Here is a 22902-nt window from a genome sequence, read left to right as displayed (position 1 = left end):
TTAAATAGAATTACATAAATGCATTCTTAAGACTTTGATATTGGAGATCACCTCTTTATGTTTAAAATAGCTTACAAACTTCTACAAGTTATTAACCTAATGTTCCAACAATCTACCAGTAAATGTAGCCTAGTCATTTAAAGTTCATTCTATTAGATAAGATGCCATCAGCTATCATTAAATGCACCAACTTTCCAACTCCAATATAATGCAAAAATATTTATTGATACACATGAATTGGACATTTTCGATCAGTATGAATAAAAAATTCTATTAATTGGGTTATATTAACAATTAATCAAGAACAATCACAAAATGTTGCAAAACCTCTTTGGCTAGACGTGTAAGTGAGTCGAGCCCATGTTATGGCTTGAACCACACCTTCATCAAACTCTACTAAATTGTTATGCCAGAGGAGGGCCACAAGTCAACTAGCTGGCCCAGACCAACCGAACCCAACAAAACCACTAGGTGGGAACTAGAACAGCAGTAGGGAGGGGGTTTCAGCCCCACTTAAGGAGCCCAGTAAAGTTAATATTCACTATGAAAGGAAGGGAAAGAATTAAGAAGGCTTTTATGCTGCTAACTAATTAAGAAGGTTTCCTAAATTATGCTTAGGCTTAATTAGGAAGGGCCTAATTATTTAGAAAGGTTTCATAAATTATGTTTATGCTGATTAGAAATATTCTATTTATGTTATTGTGTTCCAGGGCTATAAACGGGGCAGTTGTCTAGGGTTTAGTATATGTATTATTGAGTTTTATTTTCCTAGCGTTGTTGCGAGTTCCTAGAGGCATCTGGGTATTGTGGGAGAGACGATCTATCTCTCAAATAGTAGATCAATTATATCTTGCTTTATTATTGAATAGATAATCCAAAAAGCAGTTCTATCTTGGTGTTCCTACATTTTTCCTCTCTTTTACTTGATATTTTCATTTCCATGACGTATCAAATTTGTATAAGAGCTCAAATCTGGGTACTTATGGAAAAAAGAAAGATAGAAGTGTAGGAAGAGGAGATCAGACAATTAAAATATGATTTCGAAGAAAAAATTTTAAATTTCAAATTTCAAATTTCAGCCTTCCATGAGAAGATCAATGGAAAGTTTGGTATCATGGAGGAGATGATGAGGAAGATGCTCGAGCTCCAAACCAAAACGGCATTGTCGAGGGCTAGAGGAGCCGCAGACAGCAAAGGGAGTTGGGGAAACCCAAATTCAATAAGGAGAGGGGGCGATTAGGAGATGGAAATTTTGGAGGGAGAAGAGAGAATGCTTCCCCTAGAGCTTATTCATAGGGAGGAGATGGGCATAGGGTATGAGGAGAGGCGTGAGAGGATTGGGTATGCATAAAGGGGTGCTGAATTTGAAATGAGAGGTTCTAATTTTGATCGGAGGGGTGCAGAAATTGAATTTTAAAGGAAGAGGGGGGATTTTGACGAAGGGTTTGGGTATGAGCGTTGAAGGGATGATCGTGACACTTTGGGTGGGGGGAAGGACCACCCCCTTAGTGAATGGGAGGTTATTGAGGAAACAGGGGGAACGAAGGAGATCCGAGGGCGAGGAAGCTGAATATGTGATGCGAGCAAAAAATCCGGGAGATAGGGGACCCGAGGACCTCTGCCCACGAAGAGACTCGAGGCAACAAAAGATTTGAACGAACAACAAAAAAAGAAGACGAACAAACTCTTACATTTCAAATCTAAAACAGACTTAGAAATTAAAAAAAAAAACTTACAACACTGATTAAAAATTAAATGACTTACAAAGTTGAATCTAATAGTAAGACACCATAAACTTGCTTCACTTAGAGATGAAGGATACAGATGGGGTGGTCACTTGCGGAGAGACGAAAGAGGTTAGAAGCCAAGACGAAGGGTGGAAAGAGCTCGCAAGATTTCCAAAGGAGGTGGAAGAAGAAGGTGGACAAAGCTCGCAAGCTTCTCCAAGAAAATCCGTAGATTTCTTTTCAAAAATTCATATATCACTCTCTTTAAAACATTACATAACCCCTCATATTTATAGTTATGAAAGGGGGAATACAAAAAGACAAACAACATTGAATTCCCACAATAATCCAAGCAACACAAGCCATGAAAAGCCCCTTGCTTTTCACAGAAAAACAGTCCAGCCCAGGAACCGAAAGAGTAGCAACGGGAACCAAAGGGACCGAACGGAACCGAGGCGCCAAAAGCCACGGGAAGGCCTCCAGTTCGGAAAACCAGCAGCCACCATGAGAACCAAGGAGCCACAGCACGAAAAATAGCCAACCCATGGAAGCCAATGAGCCAAGGCATGGGGAAAACAAACTTCCTTGGGATTCCAAAAGCCATTTTGGAATCCCAAGAGACAACTTAAATTAAGACATAAAAAACTATAAAAATTATATTAACTAAAAGATAACTATGAACTAAAACTTAGCTAATAATGAGCTAACCCTTAGTTCAATAAATAAACTAAAGACCAGCTCATAAATGAGCTAAATTCCAGCTCAAATTTGATTGAGCTTGTAAGTTCAAGGGAAGCCAAAATCAATTTATTTTGGGTTTGAGTTGACCCCCCCTTTGCCTACATCAAGATGACTATTTTTTAGAAAGAGAATGCACATGGGTCGATCTACTTGGTGGAATTGTATTTTGTCGTCAACCCATCGGGTTGACGGAGGGGAAGAGACTAATAGTGGCTGGGCTGGGCTTGGAGGAGAAAGCATTGGCATAGTACCAGTGGAGGGATATGAGGAAGCCCATACCGACCTAGAGGGAGTTCAAGGACTACTTGTTAGAACGTTTTCGAACCAGTAGGGGAAGGGACTTCTATGAGCAATTCTTCACTTTGACGCAGGAGGGGATAATGGTGGAGTACGGTGAGAAAATTGAATACCTTGCCAACCAACTGGACCGACTTTCAAAGACTATTGAAGGTAAAATTTATGAAAAAGCTAAAACCAAATATTCGGGCGACATCATTGAGATGGAGATACAGGAGAAGAGAGTGAAGGGGTTGTGTTTCAGATGTAATGAGAGGTATACATCGAGCCACAGACATAAGGAACAAACTCTTCAGGTTCTCACCGTCTGCGAAGACGAGAAAACTGAGGGGGGTGAGAGTGAGGCAGTATTGGAGGAGGAACAAGAGCTACATTTAGACATGGCAGAGGTCTCTTTGAACTAAGTGGTGGGATTCACTCCAAATCACACCATGAAAGTGAGAGTAGAGATAGCAGACAGGGAGGTAGAGGTGCTGATAGACAGTTGGGCTACCCAACATTTTATCTCCAACCAAGTCGTAGACTAATTAGGGGTGAAGCTGGTGGACATAGGATGCTAAAGGGTAGGTGGAGACAGGTAGAGGAGTATGTAAGGGGATTGTTCTAGCCATATAAGTGATCTAGGTGAAGGAGAACTTTCTTCCATTAAAGTTAAGGAACACTGATATCATCCTGGGGATAAAATGACAACAGACCTTAGGCGACACCAAAGTCAATTGGGGAACACTGACGATGGAAATGATAGTGGAGGAATGGAAGCTGGTGATCAAGAGAGATGCAGGGTCATCCAAAGCAAAGATTTCTCTGAAAACCATGACGAGGACAATACAGGAGGTGGGTGGATGATTTCTGGTGGAGTTGTAGAGCTTAGAGGTGATCAGGTTAGAGGAGGGGGGAGACATCCCTCTTTCAGTACAGCCACTTATAAAGGAATTCAGTGAGGTGTTTCATCCATATCAAGGATTGTCACCACTGAGGGAGTAGGAGAATGTCATCACCTTAAGAGTGGGGGTGTCACCAATTAGTGTCAGAGTTTACCGATACCCTCAAATCTATAAGGATGAGATCGAGAAGCTGATTTGGAAGATGTTTGAGGAAGGAATCATCAGGATGAGCATGAGCCCTTTTTCTAGCCTAGTCTTACAGGTCAAGAGGAAGATGGGAGCAGGAGATTCTATGTGGATTACCAGGCCCTAAATAAAAAAACTGTGCTAGACAAGTTTCCTATTTTGATGATAGATGAGTTGCTGGGTGAGCTATGTGGAGCGGTGGTATTTACGAAGATGGATATGAAGTTCATGTATTGTCAGATCAGGATGAGAGGGGAGGATATCCCAAAGACTGCATTCAGGACACATGAAATACACTACGAGTTCTTTGTGATGTTGTTTGGTCTCACCAATGCACATGCTAAATTCCAATCCCTCATTAACAAGGTGTTCCGACCATACCTCAATAGATTTGTATTGATCTTCTTTGATGACATCCTAGTGTACAGTAGGTCAAACGAGGAGTATTAGAGCACTTGAAGGTGGTATTAAAGGTGTTACAAGAGCATCAGTTGCGGACCAACCTAAAGAAGTGTAGCTTTGCACAACCTAGTGTGTAATACTTGGGGCACATGACATCTTAGGAGGGGCTGGACGCTGAAATGGCCACAATTTAGGACTCTGAGGGAGCTGAGGGGTTTCCTAGGGTTGATCGGGCACTATAAGAGATTTATGAGGGGATATAACATTATAGTATGGCCACTTACAAAGTAGCTAAAGAAATACAATTTTCTATTGGAAAAGGCAACTACCCAAACCTTTGAGAGACTAAAGAAGGCCATGACTATGGTACCGATCTTGACCCTACCAAATGTCAGCCAAGTTTTTGTGGTGGAGACTGATGCATCAAGATATGGATTGAGGACGGTGCTCATGTAGAAGCAAAAGCCCATAGCTTACTTCAGCCAGGTGTTGACAGTCAGAACTACACTGAAATCGGTCACTGAGAGAGAGTTGATGGACATGGTGTTAGCCATTCAAAAGTGACGGGCTTATTTGTTGGGCTGATATTTCATTGTCAGGAAAGACCAAAGAAGCTTGAATTACCTGCTAGAGTGGAGGATGGTGAGCGAGGAACATCATAGGTGAAAATCAAAGCTATTGGAGTATGACTTCGAGATCCATTATAAGTTAGGGCCAGAGAAGAAAAAGGTCGATGCCTTGTCCAGATGCATGTAGTTAGCCATTTCGGTACCATTGATGTTGGATTAGGGGATTATTAAGGAGGAGAATGTTCAGGATGAGAAGCTGAGGGGGATTAGGAAAATCTGTTGAGGGATGAGAGTAGCTATGCCCTAAATGGGGAGAGACTGTTGTACAAGGGTAAATTTGTGTTGCCACGAATCTCAATCGATATTCCTCACCTTCTACAGGAGTTCCATAGGAGCTCTGACGGGGGTCATTCAGGGGTGCAAAAGACGTAAAGAAGGTTGGAGGTAGAGTTGGATTGGAAAGGGATGCATAAGGATGTGGACGAGATGGCGACTAGATGTGAGGTGTGCCAAAGGAGCAAATACATAGTCATGACTCCAGGAGGGTTACTGCAATCTCTAGCTCTTCCAAGCATAATGCGGGAGGAGGCCGCCATGGATTTTATTGATGGGCTATCTAGGTCTGAGGGAATTATAGTGATTTTTTTGGTGGTGGACAGATTAAGAAAGTATGCTCATTTTATTCCCCTACGATATTCCTACAAGACTGTGATAGTGGCAAGGACATTCATCAGAGAGGTGGTCAGATTGCATGGGATAACAGAATCTATATTGTCTAATCGAGATAACGTGTTCCTCAGTCATTTTTTGAGAGAGTTATTCAAGAAGCAGGGGACAGTATTGAAGAGGAGCACCGCTTACCACCCCCCAGACATATGAGCAAATGAAGGTGATAAATAGAAACATAAAGACTTACCTGCGATATTTAATTTCAGAGAAGCCTCGACTATGGGCCAAGTGGCTGGCATGGGCGGAATAATGATACAACACTTCAGTCCATTTGGCTTCACGGATGACTTCTTTTAAAGGGTTGTAAGGGAGGGACCCACCTCACTTGGTGGACTTTGGCTAGAGTAGCACACTAGTCTCGTCAGTGGAGCGGTACTTGAAGGAGAGGGATATGATGTTGGCTGAATTAAAAAGACATTTGTTGAGGGGAAAATCATGAGAAGCAGGAAGATGGGCACAACAAGGACGTGCAGTTTGAGAAAGGTGAAAAGGTATACTTTAAGCTTTGTCCCTACAAACAAAGGACAGTAGCTAACATAAAGAATGAGAAGCTGACCACGAGGTACTTTGTTCCCTATAAGATACTGGAGGAAATTGGACCAGTGGCTTATTGATTGAAGTTAACCCCGACAGCTACTATACATCCGGTGTTCCACATGTCACAATTGAGGAGAGTTATTGGTGATCATGCATCCAATTCAGAGTTACCCGTGACACTGACAGAGGATTTAGAGGTAAGTGTTGGAACCATTGGAGCTGAAAAAGATCCAATAGGGAAAGGGAGGAATTAAGGAAGTGCTTATAAAATGGAAGAACATACCCGACTATGTCGCCACATGGGATCCATAAGTGAGGATGGAAGAGCAATTTCTATCTTTCCACCTTGAGGACAAGATAGGTCTTTGGGAGGGGGGTATTATTACGCCAGATGAGGGCAGGAGCCAGCTGGCCAGCCCAGACCAACCAAACTCATCAAAACTGTTGGGCAGGAATCAAAGCAACAACATGGAGTGGGTTCGGGTTCCCTTGTGGGGCCCAGAAAATTAATAATCACTAAAGGAAAATAATTAGCAAGATTTTTTAGGCAAATAATTGATTAAGGTTTCCTAAATTATGTTTAGGATTATTAGAAAGGGTATAATTATTTAGGAAGGCTTTCTAAATTATGTTTATGCTGACTAGGAATATTCTATGTATGTTATTGTGTTTAAGGGCTATTTAAGGGGAAGTTGTCTGGGGTTTAGTTTATGCTATTGCTGAGTTTTATTTTCCTAATGTTGTTGTGAGTTTCTAACGACATCTAGGATTTATAGGAGAGTTGATCTACCTCTTGAATAGTAGATCAATTGTATTTTGATTAATTATTAAAGAGATAATCCAAAAAATAGCCCTATCTTTGTGTTCCTACGTTTTTCTTCTCGTTTACTTGTTATTTTCGCTTCCACGATGTATCATAAACTTACAAGATCTTTATAAATGAGTTGACTAGACAAACCAACGAGCCAAGTCATAAGTAGATAGAACTCAAGCTCGGCTCATGGGCTCATTAAGGTTGACTCCTAAGGCCATTAATGTGTCACGACCCGGCCCGGTGAGCTCGCGTAGGCGAGGCGGGAACAGAGGTCGATCGGTAGGTCAAGTATCTAATTCCTAAATTTATCAATTTCCTAAATAAATCTCCAAAATATTTTGAAAGAGCCACTATAATATCAAATTGAAAACAAACATAAACCTCAATAAATTCATAATTACCTTTCTTCTGGAGCTCCACTCCTACGATAAACAATGCCGCCCCTTCTACTCATTTGATTAATTTAAGCTTACCTGAAAAAAATGTTAAAAACTAACATTAAGCTAAAGCTCAGTAAGTAATACACAATTCTAAACTACAGTAAACAAGGCAACTGTGTAATATAATAGATGCAAATTTCATATGAACATAACATAAAAAGATTTCATACTTAACATAGCATTAAACATATCATATCATAAACCTTATCTTTCATTTTCCTTTCCATATTCATATCAATATATTTAACTTTCACTTTTCGTATATAATACAACCGTCACAGGAGTCACCGTCTGTACCATAAAGGTACACCTTTACCATTTTCCTTTTCCATATCCTTTACAATTTTATCGTGCACGAGTACAGCATCCCCAGCTAGTACCATAAGGGGGTGAACTCCATCCTTTCAACATGCACATACAAGCATTCAATATACATAAGCATATCATTTCATTCCATCTTATTCCTTATAACATATAAACCTTATCGTAAGATACCATAAAATGTACATGTAATTTTCATGATCATTCATTTGACAACAATAAAGAATTTGACAACAGTAAAGGATAATGATTGCATATAACTTGAGGGTAACAAAATATTACTGAAATTAAAGAACAATGCATACTTAAGAAGTTTGGAATCTGATTTCTCTTGCTAGTCCTCTTCCTTCGAAGTCCACCCACGATTAATCACTATAAGTATCAAATTTCTCATTTCTTAAAATCTACAAACTAAAATCAAAAATAGCATTCTCCTTCTCATTTTAAATTATCTAAGTTTTCTCTCCTCACTCTCTCTTCTTTCTCAATTAAAGCTTAACACATACATATATTCTAAAAATCAATAGTTTTATAATTACATATATTAATAAAATAACACTTCACCCAAAACCTAAATTAATTAAAATAAGTTGCATTTTCGGATTTAAACATAAAAACCAATTTTGGAAAACCTATTTTCATTAAAATGCTTAGTTTGGTATGTAAAACTTCCCAATCATCAAAATAATATTAATGGAAACTAATTTTCGGATTAAACTAATTTTAAATATTAGGAAACACCATTTTGTGAAGAAAAACCTAATTTATACACTTGAAACCTTCTTAGAACCCTTAGGAACCATATTTGTAAAAGCATTTTTCAAAAAACTCAAACTTTAGAGAAAACCCTATTTCCAAAATTTCATATTTTCAAGAAAACAACTTCATATTCGAGTTTAAAAACAACATTCTCTAACCCTTCCCTAACTTTTGTCAAAGGACCTTAAAGAAAACTCAAGTTTCCCTAAAACCCTAATTTTCTTACTCCACATTTTTTTTAAGAAAAAATCATTCTTATGCACAAAGATCATCTCTTAAACATATCCTAACATTTTCTTAAAGAAAAACAAAGTTTCCCTCAAACCTAGATTTTCATTTTAAGAAAACTTTGAGAGGAAAGGAGAATACATAAGTAAAAGCATACCTTAATCTTCCTCTTATTCTCCTCTACAATTTCCCTCAAAGCCGACCGCCGGAAACCACCGTCAGAGCAGCGCCACCCAAGCCTGCCTGCCGCTCCTCTTCTGCGCGCCTGCTCTCCTTTTTCGCGAACTCCTTCGGTTCGGCCGAATGAAAAAGTGGGAAGGGGAGGTTCGATTTACTCATATTAAAGATATAAGGTTTGCAATGACCTCTTGCCCTTATTAAGTAATTTTGGTAGTTCATTTGATTAGGGGCAAAACCGGTATTATGAAACTTCTAAAATTATTACCTCTTAAAATAATCCAAATTAACTATAAGTTCTATATATCAATTTGATCAGAATTTTGCGTAGGATTTTCTAAATTAAACCGTCGAAATCCGACAACATTAATTTTTTCACTTAAAACTCGTCACGGCGCTTTGAAAAGCGTGCGAGTCTAAACACGCATTTTCAGGTTTTTCACAATCTCCCTCCTAATAAAATTTCGTCCTCGAAATTTACAAACACTTCTAGTTGCAAAAATAACCCAACAGCTTCAATTTCATTAACATAAACCTCAACATTGAAACAGAATAAACCAAACATCTGAAATATCTTAGCAAAATAATCTGATCAATCCAAAACATCTGACATGACATAACAAGATAAACTACAAAATCCAAAACATCAAAACATCAAGTTTATCATTACAAGTTACAGAATAAACTATAAAGCCATCTCAATTGTTCATTGTCAGCTTTTAAAGATCCATCGGGCTCTTGCTGAGTCAAACTGTAAACTCGTGTCTAACATTCTGGCTGGATTGATTTTGCACTGAGCCGAACTAATGGTTCTATCAATCTGGGTTTTCATAATTCCTCTGTGAAGGTGCTTCAACTGATCTCATTCCTCCAGAAGTCTTCTGAACCAAAGAAGGACAATATTTTGGCTATGTGTCAGGCTGATGACACCAATAGCAATGTGGGAACCAATCAACATTCACTTTACGTAATCTGTCCACATTAGCACAAGGTTCAGTGACTTTACTTACAGTTGTACCACTGCCTCCACTAGAACTAAACTTGGGCTTCTTCCCATTTGATCCTCAGTCTGGTTTGCTTTGAATATCCTCTCCAGAATTCTTTCCTTTCTGAAAATCTCTTCTCCCTCTGAGTATTCTGATAAACCAGCTCAACCTTTCGTGCTCTATCAACTAATGTAGAGTAGTCTTCAATACCCAAAGGAAACCAATGGCTTGTCTTAATGCTATCCTCCCTCAGCCACAAAGGAAGCGGTGTGCATTTCTCTTTTGCATTAGGGATTAGATGGGAGGCATACCTAGAAAGCTTCGTGAATTCAAGCCTCATACTCTGTAATGGTCCTGTCACCCTGCACCAGTCTATTAAATTTGTTTGCATTGATCTCCTGGCAGTCATGGTACATACCAATCTCTAAACACTTTGACAAACTCCTCCCATGTTATTTTGGTTGCTAGGTCTCCCACTAAAAGTTCCTTCCAACTGACTTTTCACCATCTTTCTGCTTCCATTAAAAGCATATGCAGCTAAGACAACCCTTCTAATCCTGAGGGCATAGCATTCCTCCAAAATCTTCTCAACTCTTCATTAACCAATCTCTGCTCTTATAGCTCCACCTCCCAACAAATGAGGTGGCTTCATATCTTGAAATAAATTTTAAATTCTTATCCATAACAGTGTCTCAACTGCTCCAGCTTTTAGTCTGAGCATTCCTTATCATCTGTGTCATAGCCCGCCATCATTTGGGTGAAAGAATCCAAAGTAGCATTAATGCACTACCACCGTCGAGGCTCTACTACTTGGATTGCAATTCGCTTCCTCATCCATGATCGTGCTCTCGGATTTGACTGTACAGTAGATATCGCTCAGGTTCCTCAGCCCTGAGACATAATGCAACGAAACAATCTAAGAACAAATAGCACAAGCACCTTATACATACCCTTAACCTACAAGATCATCCTATTGGCTTTTTTCATGAAAATCAATATCCTCAAATTTTTGCTCTGATACACTCTTGTCAGACCCGGCCCGGTGAGCTCGCGTAGGCGAGGCGGGAACAGAGGTTGGACGGTAGTCATGTATCTAATTCTAAATTTATCAATTTTCTAAATGAAATCTCCAAAATATTTTGAAAGAGCCACTAATATATCAAATTGAAAACAACATAAACCTCAATAATTCATAATACTTTCTTCTAACTCCTACGATAAACAATGCGCGCCCTTCTACTCATTGATTAATTTAAGCTTACCAGAAAAAAATGTTAAAAATCTACATTAAGCTAAAGCTCAGTAAGTAATCACCAATTCTAACTACGTAAACAAGGCAACTGTGTAATATGATAGATGCCAATCTCATATAAAATAACATAAAAGATTTCATACTTAACATAGCATTAAACATATCATATCATAAACCTTATCTTTTATTCTTCTTCTCCATATTAATATCAATATATTTAACTTTCACTTTTCGTATATAATACAACCGTCACAGGAGTCACCGTCTGTACCATAAAGGTACCCCTTTACCATTTTCCTTTTCCATACCTTTAAATTTTATCGTGCCACGAGTACAATGCCCAGCTAGTACCATAAGGGGGTGAACTCCATCATCTTCAACATGCTACATCAGCATTCAATATACAAGCATTATCATTTCATTCCATCTTATTCTTATAACATATAAACCTTATCGTCGAGATACCATAAAAATGTACATGTAATTTGTATGATCATTCTCTTGACAACAATAAAGAAATTTGAACCAGTAAAGGATAATGATTGCATATAACTTGAGGGTAAACAAAAATATTACTGATAATAAAGAACAATGGCTAATCTTCACAGAAGTTTGGAAGTCTGATTTCTCTTTGGCTCAGTTGCTATATTCCTTCGAGTTCCACCACGATTATATTATTTAAAACTTATAAATTGTATCTAATTTACTCATTCTTTGATAATACTCAAACAAAAATTAATAAAAATATAGGGGGATAGCAAATCTCCGCCTCCTCTGACAGTCTCATCACCATGTAAGTATCGTTGAATTATCAAAGTCAGGCTAAACATGATATTTATGTACTGTTAACGTCCCTCATCTCGTCTTTTAATTTGCATGAAATACAGTAATGCTTATCGAGAGTTGCACAGGATGGTGAAGAAGAGCTACTTTATGAATAACATACTCTTTAAATAAATTTGTAAAAAGAAAAGAATCTGTCAATTATGTTTTTTGATTATATAAGTTACTATATTATGTTAATTAAAATTTATATTTCCACTATCACGAACTCAAAGAACACTAAAATATTTGAGCTTTTAAAATAAGTTTATTAGCGTAATTTTTATCAGGAATTACGTGTGATTCCGAAGTAGAAAAACGAAGGGACTAGCAAAGATGGGTAAATTGAGTTCCAAACTTTTATTTCTTGTTACATGGTATGCATTAGTTAAATTTCGCCGTTTATGATTTTTGATATAATTATTAATTAGTTACCCTTTCTATCCTTAATATGCCAATCCATTATAACATTACTACATGTTGTATACATATATTGCTTTATTGGTAGATCAAAGCTATAGTTATTCATGGACAATTAACATGTTACATAATTTTTATATGATATTTAGGATGAAGAGAGATCATCACTCCACTGCATTATTTGATGAGGAGATAGTAAGGAATCGAACTGATTATGCTTTATGTATATTGCAAATCGCTTTACTGAGCAATGGGCTTCTGTTGAAGAAGGGATGGGAGTTCCACCCCCTCTTAGTGGGTAACATCAGCTGGGGACGCTATGTTGTACTCGTAGCACGAGACCATATTTGTCAAGGAAATGTGCTACAGGAAAACAATGGTACGTTGTACCTTTTGATAGGTGAAACCCTAATTGACCGGTGCACATACATGTGACTTGGTTGTCAATAATTATATCTTCAAGAAAAATCATACACTTACTTCACATTTAGGGCTTTAAAATACATTTGTTCACTGTTGCTAACTTAAGGAAGCCTTCCATCTATATAACTGTCTGTACAAAGCGACAGCTTCTTAAAGAACTCTAAAGGCATGGGTACCTCTATTATAAACCCAATTTCCTTTACTTTACTTCACATTTTCTGGTTGTTAAGTCAAAATCATCTTAATTTTCATTATGCAACAAGATCATAAATTTTAAAAACATATGCCGCTATATAGCATTATTAATTTTTAAAAGAAATTCAATTAAAACAAAGCTTTCCCCTCCCACTCTAAACCCATAGATTTTCCAATTTTATATTAAAAAAACTTCTGAGAGAAAGGAGGCAACGTCATAGTAAACCCGGCCGGAACAGTGAGGTCTAATATTTATAGATTAACAGCTTCCACTTATTTATATCCCATTCTACAGATTTGGATTCAAAGCGACGCCGGAAACCACTCGGGCCTTGGATGGCAGCACAAGCTCCCGCCAGCTCCTCTTACGGTGCGCTGCCTCTCCTTCGCGAATCCTTCGGTTCGCGTGAGAAAGTGCGGAGGGAGGTTCGGTTTTTAACTCATATAAGACTATTGGTTGCAAATGACCCTCTTGCCCTTAAGTAATTTTGGTAGTTACTTTGATTAGGGGGCAAAACCGGTATTATGAAATTTAATATTATTATTAATATCAAATTAACTATAAGTCTCTATATATATAGAATAGAATTTTGCGTAGGATTTTAAAAATTTAACACCGTGAATATCGAAACCATTTGAATTTTACTTAGACTGTTTTGGCACGAAGGAACTTAGCGCTTTGAAAAGCGGCGGAGGATCGTAAACTGGCAATTTTCGGGTTTTCAATGAGCCAAGATCAAGCTAGCTCGGCTAATTTACACCCCTACATTAGCTAAGAAATTCCAATGAGACTTTAAACAATAACTAAGTGTGTGTGTCAGGGTGGAAGTTCAAAGGCTTTGTTAAATGGAGGTGTAGATTTTCTTAGTTCCTGATTACTGCTCTAACTGGTTCTTTATACTCCAACCCTCTGCTGCCTCTATTTTTTCTCTTGACACGTAATGATAATCAAATAGCAAAGAACCTTTGCTTAGGTATGTTATGCATATTTATCAAGGGCCTCCAATATTAATTTTTTCTCAATGTGCCAACCAGTCACTCTACAATGATGGGCCACACGTGCTTAGAAGTGTCACCATGCTTTAGAAGTGTCAACTTTTAATACAGACCTCATCCACTAAAAAAATATTAAGGTTCAATATTAACCGAGCTTCAGTATTATGATAAATTGTGCATATTCTAAGGGAGTCATGATCTATAATAAAATTTAAAGTGACTAGTTTATGACCCTACCATGATCTTCTAGAATGGCCACATTAGATTGAGTAGGAAGATGGTCAAATCAATCCCTTCATTTAATGTAACTATCCCGTTTGATTTTATAAGTAATAATGGCTAGTTATCAAAGACACCATATTTAATTAACTATTAATGTCTATTCCTGTGGGTTAAAATAAATTATTATAAACCTTATTAGGCTACTCAAACTAAACGCACAAACAATCAATTTAAATTCACAAGTTTCTAGAGCCTCACTTTAGAGTACTTTACTTTATGGTGGACAAAGAAAGTTATTAGAAGGTATGAGAGATATTATCCCAGTATTCAATAATTATACAAGTATATATGCTCTGAGACTATAGTTTGCATCATTAAGTATGAATAGCTAAGCAAAAAAAAAAACTTTTAAACCATTCAACAATTAAAAAATGGAATGACTAAACATCAAGCCTTTTATACACTACGTGGAATCAACTACATGAATCTTTTTTCTCATTGAGTTTTGTTAAGAGTCAAATTCTCATTTAAATCTAATAAAGAATGTCATTTCTAATAATTTTTAACCAAGTCTTTTTAGGTTTATCTCTTCTCATAGCTTGAACCTCTACCTTTCTTAACATAAGACAAATCTAATACATCTACTCTCATAACGGGTCAGCTGGAAGGCCGACATTTTATGTGACCAAGTACTTAAGGCGACTCTGTCTAATAATATCCCCATCTATTTCACCATTACTCTGAACAATAGACAAAGATATCTAGAACATGTACTTTATTGGTCTTGATCACACAAAGTCAAAATCCCCCCCCCCCCATTAGATTATTTTAATAATTACCTGATATATTCGATTTTTTATCTACTCAAACGAAAACCTTTAGACTCTAAGGTTAACCTCCATAATTCAAGTTTACCTTCAACTACCTTCTGAAATGACTAATTTCATAAATGAAATAAATAATTGATCTTAAATTTAAAGGACAACAATCTAGATTTTTTTTTTTTTCTGTACAAGATAAAATCTCAATAATGTATCTCTAAAAACCTCCAAATGGAGCATAAAATATCTATGTAGTAATAATAAAAAGATAAATAAACACAATGTTACTTTTTTTAATGAAAACAATGAAAGATGAAAAAAATCCTCACAGTATTAACCCACACATCCTGAAACACAAATAAACATAGAGAGCATCCATGTTAAGCAAATGTGTGTTCTCGCATATTTTTGAAAGGGCAACTTCAAAATGCATCAAATCGACACTTCAAAATGAGTTTTTTTTTCACGAGCTTTTCAACTAGTATTTTAAACATATATGAAAAGCATATTTCATTTAACTTTGCAGGAGGGGTAGGAGAGAAAAGTAACCTTATAAATTCAAGAAAAATGCCCGCTTAATTGAATTTAAAAATCTATACAACAACAAAATCAATCTTTTATTCCAATACGTGGGTCGGCTACATGAATCCTTTTTCTCCATTGTGTTATGTTAAGAGTCAAATTCTCATTTAAATTTGATAAAAAAAGTCATTTCTAATATTTTCTAGCCAAGTCTTTTTAAGTCTACCTCTACATTTCTTAATTTAGTTCAAATCCAATGAATCTACTCTTAATAATTGATATTAAACTTCATACGCCTTAATCTAAAAACACCCTGCAACCCAAAGCTTGATGATTAGTCTTTCCATATAACTAAGGCAAAGAGAAGCGAGAAGCCCCATCAAAAATACTTGAACTACACAAATTCCCCTTCTCCGCCATCTACTCCCTTTAAAGCCTAAGCCTATCATTTATACTAATATGTTGATAGCATACTCCACTCTTTCTTTCAACCAAGTAAACATTAAGACAAAATCAATAAAAATCATAAATTGGATGAAGATTGTTTCAAAGTAATGCAACGCAAAAGAGTATTGGGGTCTAATCCATGAGATAAAATGTTCAGGATGAAAATGAAAAATAGACTTCAAAAACTTACTACAAACAAAAAGTACAGTTTGCAGAAGGGGTAAGGGTTGGGGGGAACTAGACTACGCACATTAATAAACTACATACAACCATGTGCTTGAGGTAAGCAGAAATTGCATTGGGATATCAATCAACTTGAGTTAGAAGCTATTTCTACATTAAAAGAATTCTTAAGAGGTTGGATGTTTGAAAGCAAAGGAATAATAATTGAGGGCGACAACTATAACGCCATCAAATACCTTCATGACTCTATGCTGAAATCAACACAGACGGTGAATAACTTCTTTTCTAAGAAGCTGTCATTTCTCAATGACTTCAATAAGGTAATCTTCCATCATACCTCTAGGAATTGTAATAAAGCCGCTGATTTGTGTGCTACCTTAGCTTTGGAGAATAACTTTTGTTTTGATTCTTTTCTTTTTTCTGATATTCCTTCTTCTTTGTATAACATTTTGAAAAAGGAATATGATTGCTGCATTGATTAGTTTGTAATAGCTTTTTGTTTACCCTTAATGCAATTTGCAATAACAACAACATCAAGCCTTTATCCCACTACGTGGGGTCGGCTACATGAATCTTTTTTCTCCATTGGTCCTATTAAGGTCAAATTCTCCTTTAAATCTAATAAAGAAAGTCATTCCTAATATTTTCTAACCAGGACTTTTTAGGTCTTTGTCCTAACATAAGTCAAATCTAATACCTCTACTCTCCTAACCGGGTCATTGGAAGGCCGCCGTTTTATGTAACCAAACCATCTAAGGCGACTCTTTCTAATCTTATCTTCTACTGGAGCTACTCCAACCTTTTCACGTATGCTCATTTCGTATCCTATCTCTAAGGGTAAAGCAACTCATCCACCTAAGCATCCTCATCTCTGCCACACTTAACTTAATATTATGCTTCTCTTTTAATGGCCAACATTCAGCACTATAAAGCATTGCAGGCCTCACTACCACCTTAATGCATATTTGCAATTTTCAAAAAAAAAAAAAATACAACCATGTGCTTGTATTACATTTATTCGAGTTTGACAACTAACTCTAATGGATAATCTTGTTGAAGGAATGGGCAAAAGGTTGAAGATTTCAATGGGCCTATAAGCTATTTTCAACATAAACAATGGGAATCCAAAAATATGAATTTTAACTTATTAATAGACCATTTCTAACTCAACTAAACATAAGCCACTATGGAAAAACCATTCAAATAAGATCATCATATCAATCTGGTACTATTTCAAACCACAATGACTATATTTTCCATGAATGTTAATATATAACTTTTAAATTTATTAAGCATTATTAGCCATAATATCAATGTTAAACTACAATAAAGTTACCAACAACAAAGAAAACAGACCCTATACCAACCATCTAAGGACAAAGTGAAAATAATACCAAAATGAAACACGTGGAATCAAGAAGCAAATATCTACCAAAAAAGGATGAAAAGCTTAGCATATCCCACATCATTATGCAATCGAGGAAAATAAATATAAAGCTAAAAATCAATGCAGTTAGTTCAGCTTCAAAACTTTAAGTATGCTTGTTTGCCACAGTGCAGAAAATATAAATACCAAAAATAAATAATAAAGTCATTCAGGCAAATTAACAGTTACCTGCCAAAAGAAATTCCCCAGAAGGATGAAAAGATACAGATCTCACATTATGAGTATCCTGCAAGTATTTGAGCTAAAAACTAGTGAATTCAAAAATTAATTCCACATGTTAAAAACAACTACGAAGGAGCTTTTTTTTTTTTTAAGTAAGTTGGATATCAGTTTGACAATACATGTACATAAGAAAAGATGGAGCATAAAAAGGGAGTTGGGAAGAGAACCTGAATAACTCTAAATGCTTTCCTTGCAACCGTTTTTGAAAAATCAAAAAACCTGAAAAAAATCCAATAGTAGTTAAGAAGGTTTTGGTTTTACTACCCATTTAGAGAGCTTTCATTTGATAAGATTTGTAGATTTGCATGACATTCTTTTAACATTCAAAGAATGATTTAAATAATTTAGAAAATCCCAAATTGTTGTGAAACTTCCCATAGACCCTCAAAGTTCTATGTTGCAAGCCCCATAATGGGTAGAGTTATTTAAGTTCACACAGTAGATAAGAAGGTTTTGGTTTTACTACCCATTGAGAGAGCTTAAACTATTGAGGAACAAAATAACTCTTCAAAGTTGATATTCAGATTATTCTCATAGAAAACACTAGTATAAACCAAGAAAGCATGAAATCCGAGAAAATCAGCCACTTGCAAATATTTTTTGAGAAAAAGGTAAACGAACCACACTGAAACAAATTTTATTTGATTAAAGAAGAACAAAAGCAAGCAATATACAATGTATCTTCAATTCGCGAGGAAGATTTGGCTCTCCCAATCCCTAGCCGGCAACTAGAGAGCCCAATACCTAAGAGAAATCTCAAATTTCAGCCAAATTCAAGATGCCCTAACCCTAGCAAAACATACTTACTACTTATTACATACAATTCAAAAACAAATCTCTAAAAAACTCCTATTTTGAAATTTCCCTCATAAATCCCTCCAAAACCTTTCCTAATTCCTTCTGCCAACAAGAGCGGAGCATGCAGCTCTTCTGAAGTGGGCCTTGTCCACCTGTTACATGAGCCAGTCCGGTATGGACCGGTCTAACACATTCAAAATAACATCACAACACTAAACTCTTAGTTAGACTTAATGAACTGAAATGTTCCATGCGAATACTTCTATAAGTGGAAAAAAGATCAGCAATGTTCCATAGAATTTGTCAACAAAGATCCTAAATATCAATGCCAAAACTTAAAACATAACAACATAAAAGCCATATAGTACTTAAAGGTCATTGGCTTATTACCAACAAGTGATTACAACACAACGTACGACAAACACAAATAAATTTAGTGGAAAAAACATCAGAAGGCTCACCCCCAAGACCCAATTGTGAGTATGTGCATATGTGCATTCTTTTTGTATGGCATGCTATTAACTTTCATTGGCACATGATACAGGTCCCATTATCCGATACATTGATTACAAACCTCATAAGTAAATGTTGATTTCCCTTGTGGTTAACTTGGCTGCACAAAATATGAAGTGATTTTGACTTCGTCTCCTCCTTTAGCCACTTTTGCATTATTTGATCCCATGAGCAATAATTTCATTCAAATGCTGATGCATCAATCCAAATATCGAAATCCCTTTCTGACCATTTGTTATACGGTTAAGTTTGAAAAATTATCTCAACACACTCATCCCACTCATGACAATTAAATGTGATTCAGTGATGAGCTAGTCATAACACAACATCATGATAAAAATAATGAGGATCAACCAATCGAGGGTGTTAGGAAAAACGCGGTCAACCAAAGGTGCTTTAAAAGTATACCACCTAGAAGAAATGAATCAGATTCATCTCCTTACAAGATGGAACAGATAAAATAAGTTGTGGGATTGAAAACATAACAGGCATAAATCCAAAGTTTGCCTAAAATAGTATGAACTCTAATCATAGGAAGGACATAATAATTCAATTTACTACTTCAGTTTACAATTCAAAATATATATATATATATATATATATATCTTAATGCATTTTCCAAAAATCATATACACTACTCATGATTTATACAATCATCACAACTATATCTTATACTGAGTACAAAAGAAGAAATAAAAAAAAAAGAACATAACCTAAAGAATTTTGATTAACCTCACACTCCTGCTCTCCTGCCCTGACTTGAAATCATTTAATCACATATGATGAGTTTAAAAAACTTAGCAAATCAACAAAACTTACAACTGAATTCAAAGTACGATAAATGAGTAATATGCTTGTCAATAGTGAAATCATAAGAGTTACATTCATGATCATTAAATCAATGAAGAAATAGTAAAATTCATATATAGTAGTATAATTTATAAACAATAAAATATTAAAGTACATAAGTCAATAAAGTAGTAAACCAGTATGAGTATTAAATCTATAAAATAATCATCATATCAATAATACTAATCAGTATTCTTTTAATTGCTTGAGCTGAAGTTTAGTAGCTCATTAATATCCAAAAAGGTACCTCATTAAGAAGATTTACTTTTGGAGTGGCCTTGTCCCTTCCCCTTCCCCTTTTCTATAATGGAGTGCTTTTCCCTTGGGAGTCCGCCCGGCCTCTGTTTTTTTCGAACTGGGATGTATTTTCCCGTTGATGTGCTGCTTTGAATTCTCGGCCTGCTTGCTGGCTCCTTGGTTCCGTGAATTGCTGGGCTGTTTTTCCGAAATGGCTCTTGGAAATCCTTTGGAAAATAAATGCTTGGGATGTTGTGAGCATTATCTCAAGTGGCTTTTGGCATTCCTGTTCAATGCCTATAAATATGAGATGATGAAGTGAAGGAAGGCAGTTGATATTTGTGAGCATATTTGCTATTAACCTGCGGGTTTATTCGGAAATCCTGCGGGCTCTTTCCACCCTTCTTTTCTCATCCCCTCCGAAAATACCGCGGGCTCTTTCCACCCTTTCTTCTCGGGCTTCTAACCTCTTTCGTCTCTCCGCAAGTGCCACTCCATCTGTATCATTCTTCTCAACAGTGAAGCAACTTTAGGGTGTCGTGTCTTGGTTGATTTGGAAGCATTTGGGATAGTCTTGTAGTGGTGGACCATCGGTTTGCTAGTCTTATGCACTTCTTTTATTTAATCTACTATTCGATGCATGTGAGGAACCCGCTCTGACGGTTGTCTGAGGATAGCGTTTTTTTTTTATTTTCCATTATTTCTTCTAATATTTCTTGTTGCGTTTGTCAAGTCTTAGCTGTCTGTTTCTATTTTAATAAAGTTTATTTTAAGTTCTATCCATTGTGTCTGTTTCTTCTTGTGTGTCTACATCAATATATGTTGGCATTCTATTAACCTTGCATTCAGGCTTTAATGCGCCTTGTGTATGCATATTCTATCACATCTTTTTCATGCGAAAATATGTTTATTTAACCAAGTTATGAGGAATTGCTTGGAAAACATTTTAGTTCTAAGTTTGGACCTTCATCCAAAATTTCATATGCTAAACATTGGAAGAGTTTACTTTTGAATTTTGCTAAAATTAATCTTTGCTCTATGATTTTGACTTATATACATCAATATATCTAGAGAGAGAGAGAGAGAGTTCTTGGAAATTTCTTTTGATCAAATCACATTCACAAGCACATTCTTCATAACTTTTTAATGTTGCATGCCTTTGAATTATATTAAACCAGCAATAAAATGGAGCTGTTGAGTTTTATATTGAGCGGACAAGATGTGCAAGTGCGTGATGAAAATAAGAGGAAAGAGGGAAGGGGAATGATGACTACAGTTTATCCATACTTTGATACCATGTTGAGAAGAAAGATTCAAATATGCTTCATTCACTAAATATATTTGTACATGAAAACTATAATAGGAACCATATAGAGGGATGAACAATGACAATTACAAGAAAACAAATAAATATTTTTCTAAATCATATAATCTCCTAAAATATGTCATATGCAAACAACTATTAAGAAAACACCCTCAACTTGATGTAGCTTTTCAATTTGTCGCTCTATGAAATCCGAGAAATGTATGTTCTTTTCCTTCTTCTATATGAGTTCTCTTTGGGTCATGCTCGAATTAACCAGCCCATCATCATTTTTGGCAAGCAACAGCTTTTGATGATCCAGATGATGGGAAAAAGCACTCGTTGGCTTCATAGTCAATGGAGAAACTCATGAGATCATTGTAAAGGGAAATAAATGAACAAAAAAGGAAGATTGAAGATAACACCTTAATTTTTGCAATACTTAATGAGTCAAGTTCACAAGACACTCAAATAGGTATCATAGTGGAGTGTGGCATGATTTAGATCACAAGAAGGGTTACAATCATTGACACAATTTTTAAGTTGACTCAACTTGGATCAAGTCGAATCGGACCAAAATTAGGCTCGACTGGTGCACACCTAGGACGAGGTCGGCTGAAGAAGGGAGCTTTGGGCAAGCTTTCATTTGGAGAATCTCAGCCAAACCAAGCGACTAAGGAAACAACTTTGACCTGTTCTTTTACTTCTTCTCGAATAAGCAACTGAAGAGCAGAAGCCTTGATGGCTATTCGACCTATTCCAACAGAAAGGGAAGGTTGTTGTTTACTTTCTTCTAAAGCCCAATAAAGAGTATTTGTTGCTGTCATTCACTTCTTGAGTCTTCCAAAATCTAAAAGCAAGAGGGGCAGCTATTTGCTCTTTCTTACAAAGTCCAGTCAAGGTGAAAATGAAGGGTTTCTTACTCCTCAAATACCAATCCCCGTGTGCTAGTAGCAACGAGGCGACATTTGGAGAGGCTTAGACAACAAACCCGTTCCACTTAACTCTCCTTTACCTCTTCAAGGTAAAGGTGCTACAACCGTAACCGCCGGACACTTGCTTCGGCGAGGAAATGCCCCTAAACTTAGCAAAACCCTAGATCTCCAAGCCTTCTGGATGTAGTTGATGCTCCTAAACTCTTACATCATTAGAAACCCTTGCTTTAAATTTCTTTCAAGACAAAAAAAAAATCCCATGCCCACTGTCCTCTCCTCAAAAAGGTGGAAATCCGATGATTTCCACTTGTTTTCTCTCATGTAGATGGACATAAGCACCAGGTCATTGGGCGTGTGTTCAACGACCTCCAAATGCATGAAATTCATTCATATTGCATCCCAATCCGTTGCTTATAGTCATACCCTAGGGTAGATACTACCATTTGATCTCAAATTGAATGATAACGCATAGGATTTTGACCACCACTATTTACATGC

General features: G+C 36.5%; 1 protein-coding gene across 3 annotated transcripts in view; it reads right to left on the bottom strand.

Annotated features, from left to right (window-relative positions):
* The window catches only part of LOC110115868 (cleavage stimulation factor subunit 50), an 80163-nt gene that overhangs the window by 17973 nt on the left and 39288 nt on the right, over positions 1-22902 (bottom strand). For all 3 annotated transcript variants that reach the window (XM_020849265.2, XM_020849266.2, XM_028697100.1), the window contains 2 exons: positions 17937-17988; positions 17716-17773 (listed from right to left, as the gene is read on the bottom strand). In XM_020849265.2, coding sequence (XP_020704924.1) covers positions 17716-17773; positions 17937-17988 — 110 coding nt within the window. The remainder of the gene's footprint in view (positions 1-17715; positions 17774-17936; positions 17989-22902) is intronic.

This window comes from Dendrobium catenatum, unplaced genomic scaffold, assembly GCF_001605985.2.
Source record: "Dendrobium catenatum unplaced genomic scaffold, ASM160598v2 fragScaff_scaffold_873, whole genome shotgun sequence".
Lineage (NCBI taxonomy): Eukaryota > Viridiplantae > Streptophyta > Magnoliopsida > Asparagales > Orchidaceae > Dendrobium > Dendrobium catenatum.
This window is presented reverse-complemented; position numbering and strand designations above follow the sequence as displayed.